The 19271-nt window shown below is 36.9% G+C and overlaps 1 protein-coding gene across 1 annotated transcript in view; it reads left to right on the forward strand.

The window, feature by feature from the left end:
* Nucleotides 1-19271, forward strand: part of MYO9A (myosin IXA) — a 269941-nt gene that overhangs the window by 184896 nt on the left and 65774 nt on the right. The window contains exon 28 of the mRNA XM_060005673.2: nucleotides 17952-18064. Within this exon, the coding sequence (XP_059861656.1) occupies nucleotides 17952-18064 (113 nt within the window). The remainder of the gene's footprint in view (nucleotides 1-17951; nucleotides 18065-19271) is intronic.

A 19271-nucleotide genomic window follows, 5' to 3' on the forward strand; every position in this document is an offset into this window, starting at 1 on the left:
TGTTACTGTAGAGTGGAAACAGCCATAGGCAATAAGTAAACAAAGGCACATGGCTATGTTCCAATAAAATTATTTACAAAAACAGGCAATGGGGCTGTATTTGACCTGCTGGTCATAGTTTCTTGATCCCTCCATGGTCTAGTGAATTGGGTATATAAAAAATAATCCAGTAGCTTTTAACTGAAATGGTATTCTCTTTTCTTTTCTTTTCGGCTTTAAACTTGCTTCCCCTCTGCATTTTTTAGTAATAGAAAATAAACATGAATTTTTAAAAATTTAATAAGCAATGCCAAAAATGTCTTCCTGGGCCAACCGAGCCAACTAAAAGGCTATAGATAATGTGAATTTGTCTTAATCACAAATTACAACATTGGAGTTATGTTTGAATAAAGCTGCATTAAGAAAATAACTATTATCATATCTCAGCCCAAATTAGGCACATATAGTTTGATAAGTACAAGTGTTTATGGGTATAAAGTGTTTGATTTTGGAATTGTCCTGGAAAATACAATATGAGTACCCTGTATGTCTATTATGTACTAAAACATTATCACTGAGGAGGTGGAATGATATGCATTTTATTTCCGTGCATATCCTTAATTAAGTTGGGTCTCTAATGTTTTTCTTTAGTATCTGTTCATTATGGGAGAAACATTTTAGGATGGTCTTCTTTTGACTCATTAAATATTTTATCTTTGAGCTGTTTTAAAAGCTATTTGATTGTTCCAAAGACCTAGTTAATTAAAATTTTTGCTAAGTTCCAGAATATTCTCATTGTCTTTATCTTTTATTGGAGATGGACCCAGTTTTTAAATGATAATATTGATATTCTAAGAAAGGAAAAATAAAAACAACAACAAAAACAGAAAAATGCATGACCAGTTCTCTAATTAGACAAATGAGTCATTACCCTGAGCCAAACTGTAGGACTGTAAAAGTTGCAGCCTGTATATCCATTGATATATATAATTAGAACCAAAGCGTTCTCTTCAGTGTAGGATAAAATAACTCCACTTTGGAGGTGCCCTGTTTTTGAGTTATAAATAATGAAATATACTCTATCATATGCTTAGTTGTTAAAGATGAAATTATGTAATGGAGCAAACTAATTTTAATGAAAAGCGCTGCTATATATTTTTAGTGTAAATAGGGAACATGCTTAAATTATTCTCCAAAGTGTACATAGATTTTTCATTTGTTGAAGAATTTAGCATTTATAATTGCTGTTTTGTTCCTGAGAGTTTCCTTTGTTACAAACCTTAGTCCTTTTGGTGGTAGAATTCTTTCTCACTGAGAATTACTGAGATGAACCAGGAAGTTGGGCTTTCTGCTTGGAGCATTCAGCCCCTTTAAGGGTTCTAGCTGGTAGTCTCTGCCTGTGATTCTGTTCACCTGCTTGACGGTCACTGCATGCCAGTAGTTGTAGAGCACCCTCCTGCACAGTGTGTTAGTCACCTCGCCAGCTTTCTCACTGTCCTTCTGTTTCATCACTAGCTATTTTAGGAATAGGTGGTGGTGGTTGTTTCTGGTGAACACTTGCATGAAGAAGCTTTGCTTTTTAGAATGTGCTGATAGATACTTGCTGGGGTTGGGGGTGGGAAGGGTAGGGACAGTTTTAAAGTGTGTTTCTGTTTGTTTATCTTGAAAATATGCCATGTTCTAATGTTATCTGATATTGTGAAAAATGAAGTCTAATTGTTTCTAAATGGAATCTACTGAATTCTCAAAATCCACGTATCTTCAGGATTTTAAATGGGCTTGATTTTCTGGGCACATGATTTTTTAAAAAACTGGATAGTTTTTGTTTTTTCTCTGGACAAAGTGATTTTAATAACTGACATTTGCTAAGAAGTGTGTCTGTCTTCGAGGAAGCCATCCACTGACCTTTCCAGTTGTGAAATAACTGATCTAATAAAGACAGTTAGAAATGAATTACCTGAAGGGGATTTGATAAGCATTACCTCCTGAGCTGGTGAATTGTTAATTAGTTGTTACCTGCTGTGGAGGAGTTGAGGTGAGAGTAGTAGTTTCCCTCCTTATGACTTTAGTGTTTTTTTTAAACTTCCTACTTTTAACTCTGCCATTTGAATAACTGTTTAGTCTCTGTATGCTGCTTTCACTTAGTTTTTATACCTCCCATGTTTTATTTTATTTTTTTAACATCTTTATTGGAGTATAATTGCTTTACAATGGTGTGTTAGTTTCTGCTGTATAACAAAGTGAATCAGCTATACATATACATATATCTGCATATTGCCTCCCTCTTGTGTCTCCCTCCCACCCTCCCTATCCCACCCCTCTAGGTAGACACAAAGCACTGAGCTGATCTCCCTGTGCTATGCGGCTGCTTCCCACTAGCTATCTGTTTTACATTTGGTAGTGTATATATGTCCATACCACTCTCTCACTTCGTCCCAGCTTACCCTTACCTCTCCCCATACCCTCAAGTCCATTCTCTACATCTGCGTCTTTATTCCTGTCCTGCCCCTAGGTTCTTCAGAACCTTTTTTTTTTTTTTTTTTAGATTCCATATATATGTGTTAGCATATGGTATTTGTCTTTCTCTTTCTGACTTACTTCACTCTGTATGACAGACTCTAGGTCCATCCACCTCACTACAAATAACTCAATTTCGTTTCTTTTTATGGCTGAGTAATATTCCATTGTATATATGTGCCACATCTTCTTTATCCATTCATCTGTTGATGTACATTTAGGTTGCTTCCATGTCCTGGCTATTGTAAATAGTGCTGCAGTGAACACTGTGGTACATGTATCTCCAGAATGTACAAGCAGCTCATTCAGCTCAATATCACAAAAACAAACAACCCAATCCAAAAATGGGCAGAAGACCTAAATAGACATTTCTTCAAAGAAGACATACAGATGGCCAACAAATACATGAAAAGAACGTCAACATCACTAATTAGACAAATGCAAATCAAAACCACAATGAGGTATCACCTCCCTGTTTAGAATGGCCATCATCAGAAAATCTACAAACAGTAAATGCTGGAGAGGGTGTGGAGAAAAGGGAACCCTCTTGCACTATTGGTGGGAATGTAAATTGATATAGCCACAATGGAGAACAGTATGGAGGTTCCTTAAAAAACTAAAAATAGAACTACCATATGACCCAGATATCGCATTACTGGGCATATACCCTGAGAAAACCATAATTCAAAAAGAGACATGTACCACAATGTTCATTGCAGCTCTATTTACAATAGCCAGGACATGGAAGCAACCTAAATGTCCATCGACAGATGAATGGATAAAGAAGATGTGGCACATATATGCAATGGAATATTACTGCTAAGCAATATTTTTAAGGTGGCTTTCATATCGTCTTTTAGTCTCTGAATCATCTGGATGGTGAATGAGTTAATAAAATCATTTCTATCACTTATCTGTAGGATTGGTATAGGTAACAGTTTTCTCTGTATAGTTTCTTCTACCGTTCGCTAGACTTAAAGCAATCATCTCCGTGGGTATGACTCCCAAATAGCTCTCCAGAATTTGTTGACTTTATCTACAGTATGCTAAAACTAAGTTTTTCATTTCCCCCCAAAACTCCTATACTTCTTATATTCCTATTTCTGTTTGTTTTTCTCTGAGATACTCTTCAATCCTTATCTGTGTTGAATTTTCCTTCTCTTTACTATCCACTCCACAAAAAACTGCCAGAAGAAAAACATTTATCAAGGCTAAATTTAATAGCTTATTTTACAGTAAGGGAAAATCCATCTTGACCAGGTCTTAGTAATTTCTCAGAAAGGGGAAGTCAGGAAAGGATATTTATAGTATTTTAGGGCCTAGGCTGGTGATTTTGAGGGTCTTACAAGTTGGAAAACCAGCTGAATTGAACAAAGTTTATGACATAAAAAGTTTAGATTGGTGGCCCCAGGACAGCAGCCACACTATTGAATACTCTTGGTATTTACTTATTTTTTAATATACTGTTTTCTATTTGATTTTGTTTAATTTGTTCAAGCCTGTTAGATCTTTCTGGTTTTCAGTTTTGTTCTCGGTTTTTTATTGATTTTTTTTTGGCTGCACCACACGGCTTGCAGGATCTCAGTTCCCCAAATAGGGATTGAACCCCGGCCACAGCAGTGAAAGCCCAGAATCCTAACCACTAGGTCACCAGGGAACTCCATACACTTAGTATTAATATGTGTATTTTATTCCCCCCAAAAGTCAGGGACAGTTCATAGCATTGCGACTCTCCACTGTTTGATTTGGTAGAATTTCCCTGTGAAACCATCTGGGGTTGATACTTTTTTGTGACATAATTCTTTTATTATAAGTTCCTCTATTCTAGGAAAGTTAGTCTTTAAAGCTTTCTGTCTAATGGGGGCAATTTTGGCAACTAGTTTTTTCCATTTCAGCTAACTTTAATAATTTATTTGCCTAGAGGTCTGGAAAGTAGTCTCATGATTTTAAAAAATTCTCTGTTTCAATCGTTATTTCCCTTTTGTCATTTCTTATTTTGTAGATTTTTTTCCCTTACCTAGTCGTTTGTCTATTTTGTTAATTTTTTCCAAAGTAACAGGATTTGGTTTATTTATCATACCTACTTTTTTTTTCATTCTCCACTGATTTCTGCTTTTACCTTTATTATTTATTTTATTATGCTGTTTTTGGTTTACTTTCTTATTTTTCTAGCTTTTGAGTGGTTAATTTAATTCATTTATATATTTTTATCGATACAGGTTTGTAAGGCTATGGTTTTTCCTCTGATCACACTTCAGATGTATCTTGTTTACTCTAATATGTAAAGGATTTATTATTTTTTAAGAAAATCTGTAATTTTAGTTTTTTTACCCAAAACTTGTTTAATAAAAATTTTTGAGTTTTCAGATGAAGAGCCTTTTTTGTTTTTTAATTTTTGTTAGTTTCTAGTTTTATTGTATTCTGATGAAAGACTTTATGATGCTTCTGTTTGATCAAATTTACTGGTATTTTCTTCATTACTTAGTATATGATCAGTTTTTGTGAATGTACCATGTGCATTTTTTAAATTGAAATATAGTTGACATACAATATTATGTTACTTTTGGATATACTATGTAATGACTTGACATTTGCATACATTATGAAATGATCACCATGATAAGTCTCGTAACCATCTGTCCCCATACAAAGTTATTATAATATTACTGACCATATTCCTTATGCTGTATATACATCCCCATGACTTGCTTACTATTAAACTGGAGGTTTGTACCTCTTAATCCCCTACACATATTTCGCCCACCTCTCCTACCCCCCTCCCTTCTGGCAACCACCCATTTGTTCTCTGTATCTATGAGTCTGTTTTCATTTTGTTCAGTTTGTTTGTTTTGTTTTTTCGATTCTGCATATGAGTGAGATCATGCAGTTTTTGTCTTTGACTGACTTATTTCAGTTAGCATAATACCTTCTAGATCTGTACATGTTGTCTCAAATGACAATAATTAATTTTTTTAATGGCTTAGTAATATTCCACTGTTTATATATACCACGTCTTTTTTATCCAGTCATCTATTGATGGGCACTTAGGTTGCTTCTATAGCTTGTCTATTGTAAATAATACTTCAGTGGACACTGGAGTGCATATATCTTATGTTAGTGTGGTTTTTTTCCTTTGGATAAATACCCAGAAGTGGAATTGCTGGATCATATCATAGTTCTATTTTTAATTTTTTGAGGAACCTCCATATTGTTTTCCATAGTGGCCATACCAATTTACATTCCCACCAACAGTGAACGAGGGTTCCCTTTTATCCACATCCTTGCCAATACTTGTTATTTGTTGAACGTGTATTTGATAAGAAGGTATATTCTCTATTCAGAGTATAAAATTTCAATATATATCTGTAAGCTCTACCTTATTAATTACGTTGTTTGCCTTCTACGTCCTTATTATTTTTGATCTGTCTTATACAGAATGTGTTAACGTCTCCTGTTATTCATTGTGAATTGTGGCTTTTAGTATTAAGAAGTGTCCTTTGTCAGATTCCATGTTTTTTGCTTGAATCCTACATAAATAATAATATCACAGCCTCTGTTTTCTTATTATTTCCACTTGCCTAGAATACTTTTGCTCACCCCTTTAGTTTTAGCTTTTCTGGATCCTTTTGTTTAGAGGTGTGTTTTTTTGTGCAGTATAGTTGGGCCCTGCTTTGTGAGCCAAATTAAAAAATTTTTCCTTAATAGGTGAGTTAAATCTATCCATATTTATTAATGTAACTGATAGATTAATTCTCCACTCTTTCTTATAATTTTGTTATTATTATGTTAAATTTTCTGTGTTTATGTTACTTTTCTTTGATCTTTTATTTTTTTAATTTCTTTTGATGTTTAGGAGAGGTTGTGTTCTTGTTCTGTTGATTGTTTACCTTTATATATAACTTTTAAAAATGCCTTTAATATTTTTTAATTTAACCAATTATACTCTAATTAGTCATTTTAAAATAAATAATATTAATTCTCACCTATTGTGACACAACTGTTGATGAATTATTCTAGTCTCTATTCCCTTCTACTCCTATTTTTTAGGCTTTTATTTCTACTTTGTCAGAACATGTAATTTTATATATGATTCTTTCACTGTAGTCCCTACCTTTGTTTTTGATCTATTATTAAATGTATTAATTATCACTTCAAATATTTTGCAGAAGTTTCCCTGTTTATCTCTTGGTTGGATGAAGCTCTTCCCCTTAGTAGATTACTTACGAAGGGCCATCAATATGGAATTCCCCAAGATCTTTCTATGGCCTTGATGTTTGAAGGGACATCTTGGCTACATATAAAGTCCTTGATTCATATTTTCTTTCTCTGAGTTTTTTGAAAGTGCTATTTTATTGTTGTCTTACTTTATTTGTTACTGTTGGTAAGTCTGTTACCAGTCTAAATCTCTTGCCCTTATAAGTTATTTGATGTTTTTACTTGCATGCCTTCAGAGTTTCTTCTTTATATTTAAAGTTTAAGATATGTCTTTAAATCGATCATTACAGATTAATTATCCTGTATATCTGCAGGACTCTGTCAATGTGTAAATTCTGGTCTTGCCTTATTTTTGAAAAGTTTTACTGGATGATAGTTTTAAATATTGTGTTCTGTTGTTTTGTTCTTCTTGTTTAGGGATTGCAATTACAAACAAGTATTTTTCTTTTCCTATCGTCCATTTCAACTACCTTCTCTCTGACCATTTTTCCTTGTTTCTTTATATCATTTTATATTTTTTTGTTATTTTCCTGCTTTTGTCCCCTTTAAATTTTCCATTTGTGCTTTTTCTCCCTTAGGCGTCTCATAAGTTAATCTTCATTTCACTTTCTTATTAATTGATTGATTGCTGTGTCCTAGCTGCTGCACGCAGGCCTTCTCCAGTCACAGCAAGTAGGGGCCTCGCACCACGGTGGCCTCTCCAGCCGCAGAGCACAGGCTCCAGCCACACAGTTGTGCCTCAGCAGTTGTGGCACGTGGGCTCGGCAGCTGTGGCTCACAGAGCGCAGGCTCAACAGCTGTGCTGCCCGGCCACAGCTGCTCCGCAGCACGTGGGATCCTCCCGGACCAGGGACTGAACCCACATCCCCTGCACTGGCAGGCAGACTCCCAACCACTGTGCCACCAAAGACCTTTACTGTCTTTTTATTTCTTTCATGAGTTCATTCAACTCTACTTTCATTTCTACCCAGTTTTTGCTCTCTCAGGGTTAACTGTTCATTATCTTGATAGCTGCTGTTTCTTCTTTTTTGGCTGCATTGGGTCTGCATTGCTGCACTTGGGCTTTTTCTAGTTGTGGCGAGTGGGGGCTACTCCTCGTTGCAGTGCGTGGGCTTTTCATAATGGTGGCTTCTCTTGCTGCAGAGCACAGGCTCTAAGCACGTGGGCTTCCGTAGTTGCAGCACACAGGCTCAGTAGTTGTAGCTCACGGGCTCTAGACTGCAGGCTCGGTAGTTGTGGCGCATGAGCTTAGTTGCTCCGCGGCATGTGGGATCTTCCTGGACCAGGGATTGAACCCATGTCACCTGCATTGGCAGGTGGATTCTTTTTTTTTGTTTTTTTTAACATTTCTTTTGCAGTATAATTGCTTTACAATGGTGTGTTAGTTTCTGCTTTATAACAAAGTGAATCGGCTATACATATACATATATCCACATATCTCCTCCCTCTTGTGTCTCCCACCACCCTCCCTATCCCACCCCTCTAGGTGGTCACAAAGCACTGAGCTGATCTCCCTGTGCTATGTGGCTCCTTTCCACTAGCTAGCTATTTTACGTTTGGTGGTGTATATATCCATGCCACTCTCTCACTTTGTCCCAGCTTACCCTTCCCCTCCCTGTGTCCTCAAGTCAATTCTCTATGTCTGCGTCTTTATTCCTGTCCTGCCCCTAGGTTCTTCAGATCCATGTTTTTTTTTTTAGATTCCGTATATATGTGTTAGCATACGCTATTTGTTTTTCTCTTTCTGACTTCACTCTGTATGACAGTCTCTAGGTCCATCCACCTCACGACAAATGACTGAATTTCATTTCTTTTTATGGCTGAGTAATATTCCATTGTATATATGTGTAACATCTTTTTTTTTAAACATTTTTATTGGAGTATAATTGCTTGGCAGTGGTGTGTTAGGTTCTGCTTTATAACAAAATGAATCAGTTATACATATACATATATACCCATATCTCTTCCTGCTTGCATCTCCCTCCCTCCCACCCTCCCTATCCCACCATTCTATCTGGTCACAAAACACCGAGCTGACCTCCCTGTGCTATGTGACTGCTTCCCACTAGCTATCGATATTTTACATTTGGTAGTGTATATATGCCCATATATACACTACCACTCTCTCACTTTATCCCAGCTTACCTTTCCCCCTCCCCATGTGTCCAAGTCCATTCTCTAGTAGGTCTGCGTCTTTATTCCCGTCTTGCCCTAGGTTCTTCATGACGTTTTCTCTTTTTTTTTAGATTTCGTATATATGTGTTAGCATACGCTATTTGTTTTTCTCTTTCTGACTTCACTGTGTATGACAAACTCTAGGTCCATCCACCTCACTACAAATAACTCAATTTAATTTCTTTTTATGGCTGAGTAATATTCCAATATTCCATTGTATATATGTGCCACATCTTCTTTATCCATTCATCTGTTGATAGGCACTTAGGTTGCTTCCATGTCCTGGCTATTGTAAATAGAGCTGCAGTGAACACTGTGGTACATGACTCTTTTTGCATTATGGTTTTCTCAGGGTATAAGCCCAGTAATGTGATATCTGGGTCATATGGTAGTTCTATTTTTAGTTTTTTAAGAACCTCCATACTGTTCTCCATAGTGGCTGTATCAGTTTACATTCCCACCAATACTGCAAGAGGGTTCCCTTTTCTCCACACCCTCTCCAGCATTTATTGTTTGTAGATTTTTTGATGATGGCCATTCTGACTGGTGTGGGGTGATACCTCATTGTAGTTTTGATTTGCATTTCTCTAATGATTAGTGATGTTGAGCATCCTTTCATGTGTTTGTTGGCAAACTGTATATCTTCTTTGGAGAAATGTCTATTTAGGTCTTCTGCCCATTTTTGGATTGGGTTGTTTGTTTTCTTGATATTAAACTGCATGAGCTGCTTGTAAATTTTGGAGATTAATCCTTTGTCAATTGCTTCATTTGCAAATATTTTCTCCCATTCTGAGGGTTGTCTTTTCATCTTGTTCATGGTTTCCTTTGCTGTGCAAAAGCTTTTAAATTTATTAGGTCCCACTTGTTTATTTTTATTTTTGTTTCCATTACTCTAGGAGGTGGATCAAAAAAGGTCTTGCTGTGATTTATGTCATAGAAAGTTCCACTTATGTTTTCCTCTAACAGTTTTATAGTGTCTGGCCTTACATTTAGGTCTTTAATCCATTTTGAGTTTATTTTTGTGTATGGTGTTAGGAAGTGTTCTAATTTCATAGTTTCACATGTACCTGTCCAGTTTTCCCAGCCCCACTTATAGAAGAGGCTGTCTTTTCTCCATTGTATATCCTTTCCTCCATTACCAAAAATAAGGTGACCACATGTGCATGGGTTTACCTCTGGACTTTCTATCTTGTTCCATTGATCTGTATTTCTGTTTTTGTGCCAGTACCATACTGTCTTGATTACTGTAGCTTTATAGTATAGTCTGAAGGCAGGGAGCCTGATTCCTCTAGCTCTGTTTTTCTTTCTCAAGACTGCTTTGGCTATTCAGGGTCTTTTGTGTTTCCCTACAAATTGTGAAATTTTTTGTTCTAGTTCTATGAAAAATGCCAGTGGCAGTTTGATAGGGATTGCATTGAATCTGTAGATTGCTTTGGGTAGTAGAGTCATTTTCACAATGTTGCTTCTTCCAATCCAAGAACATGGTATATCTCTCCATCTGTTTGTATCATCTTCATTTTCTTTCATCAGTGTCTTATAGTTTTCTACATACAGGTCTTGTGTCTCCTTACATAGGTTTATTCCTAGGTATTCTATTCTTTTTGTTGCAGTGGTAAATAGGAGTGTTTCCTTAATTTCTCTTTCAGAATTTTCGTCATTAGTGTATAGGAGTGCAAGAGATTTCTGTGCATTAATTTTGTATCCCGCTACTTTGCCAAATTCATTGATTAGCTCTAGTAGTTTTCTGGTAGCATCTTTAGGTTTCTCTATGTATAGTATCATGTCATCTTCAAACAGTGACAGCTTTACTTCTTCTTTTCCTATTTGGATGCCTTTTATTTCTTTTTCTTCTCTGATTGCTGTGGCTAAAACTTCCAAAACTATGTTGAATAAGAGTGGTGAGAGTGGGCAACCGTGTCTTGTTCCTGATCTTAGTGGAAAGTTTTCAGTTCTTCACCATTGAGAATGATGTTGGCTGTGGGTTTGTCATATATGGCCTTTATTATGTTGAGGTAACTTCCCTCTATGCCTGCTTTCTAGAGGGTTTTTATCATAAATGGGTGTTGAATTTTGTCGAAAGCTTTCTCTGCGTCTCTTGAGATGATCATAAGATTTTTCTTCTTCAGTTTGTTAATATGGTTTATCGCATTGATTGATTTGCATATATTGAAGAATCCTTGCATTCCTGGAATAAACCCCACTTGATCACGGTATATGATCCTTTTAATGTGCTGTTGGATTCTGTTTGATAGTATTTTGTTGAGGATTTTTGCATCATGTTCATCAGTGATATTGGCCTGTAGTTTTCTTTCTTTGTGACATCTTTGTCTGGTTTTGGTATCAGGGTGATGGTGGCCTCGTAGAATGAGTTTGGGAGTGGTCCTCCCTCTGCTACGTTTTGGAAGAGTTTGAGAAGGATAGATGTTAGTTCTTCTCTAAATGTTTGATAGAATTCGCCTCTGAAGCCATCTGGTCCTAGGCTTTTGTCTGTTGGAAGATTTTTAATCACAGTTTCAATTTCAGTGCTTGTGATTGGTCTGTTCATATTTTCTATTTCTTCCTGGTTCACTCGGTAGGTTGTGCATTTCTAAGAATTTGTCCATTCCTTCCAGGTTGTCCATTTTATTGGCATAGAGTTGCTTGTAGTAATCTCTCATGATTCTTTGTATTTCTGCAGTGTCAGTTGTTACTTCTCCTTTTTCATTTCTAATTCTGTTGAATTGAATCTTCTCCCTTTTTTTCTTGATGAGTCTGGCTAATGGTTTATCAATTTTTTTTATCTTTTCAAAGAACCAGCTCTTAGTTTTATTGATCTTTGCTATTGTTTCCTTCATTTCTTTTTCATTTATTTCTGATCTGATGTTTATGGTTTCTTTCCTTCTGCTAACTTTGGTTTTTTTTTTCTTCTTTCTCTAGTTGCTTTAGGTGCAAGGTTAGGTTTATTTGAGATGTTTCCTGTTTCTTAAAGTAGGATTATATTGCTATAAACTTCCCTCTTAGAACTGCTTTTGATGCATCCTATAGATTTTGGGTCAGCGTGTCTCCATTGTCATTTGTTTCTAGGTATTTTTTGATTTTCTCTTTGATTTCTTCAGTGATCACTTGGTTATTAAGTAGTGTACTGTTTAGCCTTCATGTGTTTGTACTTTTTACAGATCTTTTCCTGTAATTGATATCTAGTCTCATAGTGTTGTGGTTGGAAAAGATACTTGATACGATTTCAATTTTCTTAAATTTACCAAGTCTTGATTTGTGACCCAAGATATGATCTATCCTGGAGAATGTTCCATGAGCACTTGAGAAGAATGTGTATTCTGTTGTTTTAGGATGGAATGTCCTATAAATATCAATTAAGTCCATCTTGTTTAATGTATCATTTAAAGCTTGTGTTTCCTTATTTATTTTCATTTTGGATGACCTGTCCATTGGTGTAAGTGAGGTGTTAAAGTCTCCCACTATTATTGTGTTACTGTCGATTTCCTCTTTTATAACTGTTAGCATTTGCCTTAGTATTGAGGTGTTCCTATGTTGGGTGCATATATATTTATAATTGTTCTATCCTCTTCTTGGATTGATCCCTTGATCATTATGTAGTGTCCTTCCTTGTCTCTTGTAACAATCTTTATTTTAATGTCTATTTTATCTGATATGAGTGTAGCTACTCCAGCTTTCTTTTGATTTCCATTTGCATGGAATATCTTTTTCCATCCCCTCACTTTCAGTCTGTATGTGTCCCTAGGTCTGAAGTGGGTCTCTTGTAGACAGCATATAGGTGGGTCTTGTTTTTGTATCCATTCAGCAAGCCTGTGTCTTTTGGTTGGAGCATTTAATCCATTCACGTTTAAGGTAATAATCGATATGTATGTTCCTATGACCATTTTCTTAATTGTTTTGGATTTGTTTTTGTAGATCCTTTTCTTCTCTTGTGTTTCCCACTTAAAGAAGTTCCTTTAGCATTTGTTGTAGAGCTGGTTTGGTGGTTCTGAATTCTCTTAGCTTTTTCTTGTCTGTAAAGCTTTTGATTTCTCCATCGAATCTCTATGAGATCCTTGCAGGGTAGAGTAATCTTGGTTGTAGGTTCTTCCCTTTCATCACTTTAAGTATATCATGCCACTCCCTTCTGGCTTGTAGAGTTTCTGCTGAGAAATCAGCTGTTAACCTTATGGGAGTTCCCTTGTAAGTTATTTTTCGTTTTTCCCTTGCTGCTTTCAATAATTTTACTTTGTCTTTAATTTTTGACAATTTGATTACTGTGTTTCTTGGCGTGTTTCTCCTTGTGTTTATCCTTTATGGGACTTGCACTTACTGGACTTGGGTGCCTATGTCCTTTCCCATGTTAGGGAAGTTTTCGACTATAATCTCTTCAAATATTTTCTTGGGTCCTTTCTCTCTCTCTTCTCCTTCTGGGACCTCTATAATGCGAATGTTATTGTGTTTAATGTTGTCCCAGAGGTCTCTTAGGCTGTCTTCATTTCTTTTCATTCTTTCTTCTTTATTCTGTTCCACAGCAGTGAATTCCACCATTTTGTCTTCCAGGTCACTTATCCGTTCTTCTGCCTCAGTTATTCTGCTATTGATTCCTTCTAGTGTAGTTTTCATTTCAGTTATTGTATTGTTCATCTCTGTTTGTTTGTTCTTTAATTCTTCTAGGTCTTTGTTAAACATTTCTTGCATCTTCTCGATCTTTGCATCCATTATTTTTCCGAGGTCCTGGATCATCTTCACTATCATTATTCTGAATTCTTTTTCTGGAAGATTGCCCATCTCCACTTCATTTAGTTGTTTTTCTGGGGTGTTATCTTGTCCCTTCCTCTGGTACATAGCCCTCTGCCTTTTCATCTTGTCTATCTTTCTGTGAATGTGGTTTTTGTCCCACAGGCTGCAGGGTTGTAGTTCTTCTTGCTTCTGCTGTCTCCCCTCTGGTGGATGAGGCTATCTAAGAGGCTTGATGGGAGGGACTGGTGGTGGGTAGAGCTGACTGTTGCTCTGTTGGGCAGAGCTCAGTAAAACTTTAATCTATTTGACTGTTGATGGGTGGGTCTGGGTTCCCTCCCTGTTGGTTGTTTGGCCTGAGGCAACCCAACACTGGAGCCTACCTGGGCTCTTTGGTGGGGCTAATGACAGACTCTGGGAGGGCTCACTCCAAGGAGTACTTCCCAGAACTTCTGCTGTCAGTGTCCTTGTCCCCACCCCTGCCTCTGCAGGAGACCCTCCAACACTAGCAGGTAGGTCTGGTTCAGTCTTCCCTGGGCTCACTGCTCCTTCCCTTGGGTCCCGATGCGCACACTACTTTATGTGTGCCCTCCATGAGTGGAGTCTCTGTTTCCCCCAGTCCTGTCGAAGTCCTGTAGTCAATTCTCACTAGGCTTCAAAGTCTGATTCTCTAGGAATTCCTCCCGTTGCCGGGCCCCCAAGTTGGGAAGCCTGACATGGGGCTCAGAACCTTCACTACAGTGGGTGGACTTCTGTGTTATAAGTGTTCTCCAGTTTGTGAGTCACCCACCCAGCAGTTATGGGATTTGATTTTACTGTGATTGCCCCCCTCCTACCATCTCATTGTGGCTTCTCTTTTGTCTTTGGATGTGGAGTATCTTGTTTGGTGAGTTCCAGTGTCTTCCTGTCAATGACTGTCCAGCAGCTAGTTGTGATTCTGGTGTTCTCGCAAGAGGGAGTGAGAGCACGTCCTTCTACTCTGCCATCTTGGTTCCTTTCCTCATCCCATAGATTTTGGGTCGTTGTGTTTTAATTGTCATTTGTTTCTAGGTATTTTTTGATTTTCTCTTTGATTTATTCAGTGATCTCTTGGTTATTTAGTAGTGTATTGTTTAGCCTCCATGTGTTTGTATTTTTCACAGATTTTTTTCCTGTAATTGATATCTAGTCTCATAGTGTTGTGGTTGCAGAAGGTACTTGATATGATATCAATTTTCTCAAATTTACCAAGGCTTGATTTATGACCCAAGATATCATCTATCCTGGAGAATGTTCCATGAGCACTTGAGAAGCAAGTGTATTCTGTTGTTTTTGAATGGAATGTCCTATAAATTCCATTAAGTCCATCTTGTTTAATTTATCATTTAAAGTTTGTGTTTCCTTACTTAGTTTCATTTTGGATGATATGTCCTTTGGTGAAAGTGGGGTGTTAAAGTCCCCTACTATGTTTGTGTTACTGTCGATTTCCCCTTTTATGGCTGTTAGCATTTGCCTTATGTATTGAGGTGTTGCTATGGTGGGTGCAAAAATATTTACAATTGTTATATCTTCTTCTTCGATTGATCCCTTGATCATTATGTAGTGTCCTTCTTTGTCTCTTGTAAAAGTCTTTATTTTAAAGTCTATTTTGTCTGATATGAGTATTGCTACTCCAGCTTTCTTTTGATTTTCATTTGCATGGTATATCTTTTTCCATCCCCTCACTTTCAGTCTGTATGTGTCCCTAGGTCTGAAGTGGGTCTCTTGTAGACAGCATATATGTGGGTCTTGTTTTTGTATCCATTCAGCCAGTCTGTGTCTTTTGGTGGGAGCATTTAACCCATTTACGTTTAAGGTACTTATCGATATGTATGTTCCTATTACCATTTTCTTAATTGTTTTGGGTTTGTTATTGTAGGTCTGTTCCTTCTCTTTTGTTTCCTGCCTAGAAATTCCTTTAGTATTTGTTGTAAAGCTGGTTTGGTAGTGCTGAATTCTCTTAACTTTTGCTTGTCTGTAAAGGTTTTAATTTTTCCGTCGAATCTGAATGAGATCCTTGCTGGGTAGAGTAATCTTGGCTGTAGGTTTTTCCCTTTCCTCACTTTAAATATGTGTTGTCACTTCCTTCTGGCTTGCAGAGTTTCTTTTGAAAGATCAGCTGTTAACCTTATGGGGTTTCTCTAGTATGTTATTTGTTGTTTTTCCCTTTCTGCTTTTAATATTTTTTCTTTGTATTTAATTTTTGATAGTTTTATTAATATGTGTCTTGGTGTGTTTCTCCTTGGATTTATCCTGTATGGGAGTCTCTGTGCTTCCTGAACTTGATTGACTATTTCCTTTCCCATATTAGGGAAGTTTTCAATGATAATGTCTTCAAATACTTTCTCAGTCCCTTTCTTTTTCTCTTCTTCTGGGACCCCTATAATTCAAACATTGGTGCATTTAATGTTGTCCCAGAGATCTCTAAGATTGTGCTCAATCCTTTTCATTCTTTTTTCTTTATTCTGCTCTGCAGTAGTGATTTCCACTATTTTATCTTCCAGTTCACTTATCCATTCTTCTGCCTCAGTTATTCTGCCATTGATTCCATCTCTAGAATTGTTCATTTCATTTATGGTGTTGTTCATCATTGTTTGTTTGCTCTTTAGTCCTTTTACGTTGTTGTTAAATGTTTCTTGTATTTTCTCCATTCTGTTTCCAAGATTTTGGATCATCTTTACTATCCTTACTCTGAATTCTTTTTCAGGTAGACTGCCTATTTCCTCTTCATTTGTTTGGTCTCGTGGGTTTTTACCTTGCTCCTTCATCTGCTGTGTGTTTCTCTGTCTTCTCATTTTGCTTAACTTACTGTGCTTGGGGTCTCGTTTTTGCTGGCTGCAGGTTCATAGTTCCTGTTGTTTTTGGTGTTTGTCCCCAGTGGCTAAGATTGGTTCAGTGGGTTGTGTAGGCTTCCTGGTGGAGGGGACTGGTGCCTGTGTTCTCTTGGATGAGGCTGGATCTTGTCTTTCTGGTGTTCTGGAGTGTCTACGATGTTAGTATGATTTTAGGCAGCCTCTCTTCTAATGGGTGGAGTTGTGTTCCTGTCTTGCTCGTTGTTTGGCATAGGGTGTCCAGCACTGTAGCTTGCTGGTTGTTGAGTGTAGCTGGGTCTTAGCATTGTGATGGAGTCTCTGGGAGAGCTTTCGCCATTTGATATTACGTGGAGCTGGGAGGTCTCTGGTCGATCAATGTCCTGAACTTGGCTTTCCCACCTCAGAGGCACAGGCCTGACACCCGGCCGGAGCAGGAAGACCCTGTCAGCCACACGGCTGGTCTCCACTTCTGCTGGTATTGAGGTTCACACTTCTAGCCTTTTGTTGGAGTCACCCCACTGATGAAGACAGGACCCTCAACAGCCGGTTGTCGGCAGGTGGATTCTTAATCACTGCACCACCAGTGAAGTCCCTGTTTCATATTATTTTGTCTAAGTTTTTGTTTTCTTTTGTTTTTGTTTTTGGTTGTTTCAGGCAAGAGTATAGAACAGGTTCTTGTTACTCCATCTTGGCCAGAAGCAGAAGTCTGTTCTTTAAATTTAGCAGCTCAGAATATTTGCTATTTCTGTTGATAAGGTCATAGTCATGCAGACCAAAAGGTTAAAGAAAAGATTATGACTGTATAAAAATGAAATATTAGAAAAATTACTTGAATAGGTAACAAGAAATTCTGTCCTCCAAATGGTATTGTCTTTAAAGGGGCACATTGTAAACAAATGGAGCAAGAGTTATCAATTGAAATTCAGGTCCTTTTTATAGCTATGTAAGTTGTTCATAATTTAGACCATTAGTGAGTATAATGATATTTTATTCTTTGGTCTTTTAGTTTTTCTTATCTTCCTGTGTTCTAGATCTTTTAAATCCTTAACTGGATATAAGAATCTATAGTAGCAAGTTAGCCATAAAAATAATTATCATCTTTTTAGGGACAAATAAAAGAAGGTATGAAAAACTATGCTTAGTATTCTAGATTTATCAGGTCCTGGATTTTTTGTCTCTATCTTTAGATGGTTTTGATTTTTTTCTTACTTTTCCACTTGATGTTCTTTTTTTTCTTTCACCCTACTTGATATTCTTTGTTAAATTGTTGGAAAACATGAGCTTGTAGGTCCTGTTTAGCATTTTCATTGACCCAAGTTCTCTTTACTTCAGATTACTGTATGAAGTTAACGGAGTTTTTAGTAGGTTTTTTTATTTTAATGCATCTCGGAGTAATATGAATGTATTTTTGAATGTTTTTAATAGGTGTAATTCTCAAATAATTCTATAACCTGAGTTTTAATTACAGTGCTATGATATAATTACTTGGTTTTAAGGTCTTTACATATGTAATTATTACAGACATCACAGCGTTTTTCCTCAGTTGATGAAGAAGCAAAGCTTCATAAGACCATGTCTCAAGGAGAGATTACGAAGTTGGCAGTGAGACAGAAGGCTTCAGATTCAGATATAAGGTATAAAGCATACACTGACTGTTAATAGGGATAATATAATTTTATTTACTAATAGACCATAGTTAAATACTGAGCATCTTTTTAAAAGCATAATTGATAGAATAGCTATCAATTTTGAAAGTTTTGAAATTTATTTTTCAACAAATACTAAGTACCTACTGTGTGACAGTAGCATAAATAATTCAGATATATATAATGAGCTTTGTCTTTTTATATGTTTAGCACTGTGATTTGGGCAAAGTTTACATCATTATATGACTTAGGATTTTTGGTTGTAAAAGAAAAGAGATTAGACCAGATTAGACTGAAAATATTTTCCAGTTTTGGACTTGGATTCTGTTCTGAGTTAAGTGTTTTACAAATGGAACTGGAAAAGACTTTCAGGAAAAACTCTGTTCTCTTTAGGAGAGTATATGAAGTTTTTATTTACCAAGAATATGTCTTGGGCTTCCCTGGTGGAGCAGTGGTTGAGAGTCTGCCTGCTAATGCAGGGGACATGGGTTTCAGCCTTGGTCTGGGAAGATCCCACATGCCGCGGAGCAACTAGGCCCGTGAGCCACAACTACTGAGCCTGTGCGTCTGGAGCCTGTGCTCCGCAACAGGAGAGGCCATGACAGTGAGAGGCCCGCGCACCACGATGAAGAGTGGCCCCCGCTTGCCACAACTAGAGAAAGCCCTTGCACAGAAATGAAGACACAACACAGCCAAAAATAAAAATAAATTAATTAAAAGAAGGCTCAAAAAAAAAAAATGTCTTTGTCCCTTACCGTGTTATATAAGGCAGTTGGGCCCTCACTGAACATTTGAATATCTCATTGAAATCTATCTGGTTCATAACCCTATTAAAGATCAGTTTCTCAATGACTGTAGAGGCATAATCCAAGGTAATCCAAATCTAGAGCAGATTATGCTGGAGATCAAATTTTGGGAAACAAAATGTAACATAGAAAAAACATACAGGTGGAGATAGCAGATTAACTATATAAATTTAATTTCCACATCCTCCTAAAATAACAAAACCTATACAGGACAAAAACAACAGGAGACAGCAATAATAAAACAGGAGACAGCAGTAATAAAACAGGAGACAGCAATAATAAAAACGTGGAATCCTAAAAGTAGATAGACAAATTTTAAATGTCTTTATAGATAGGAGAAAGTTGAATCCTAAACCAACTGGGTAAAACTGAGAAAGAAGCATCTGGCT

This window comes from Delphinus delphis, chromosome 2, assembly GCF_949987515.2.
Source record: "Delphinus delphis chromosome 2, mDelDel1.2, whole genome shotgun sequence".
Taxonomy (NCBI): Eukaryota; Metazoa; Chordata; class Mammalia; order Artiodactyla; family Delphinidae; genus Delphinus; species Delphinus delphis.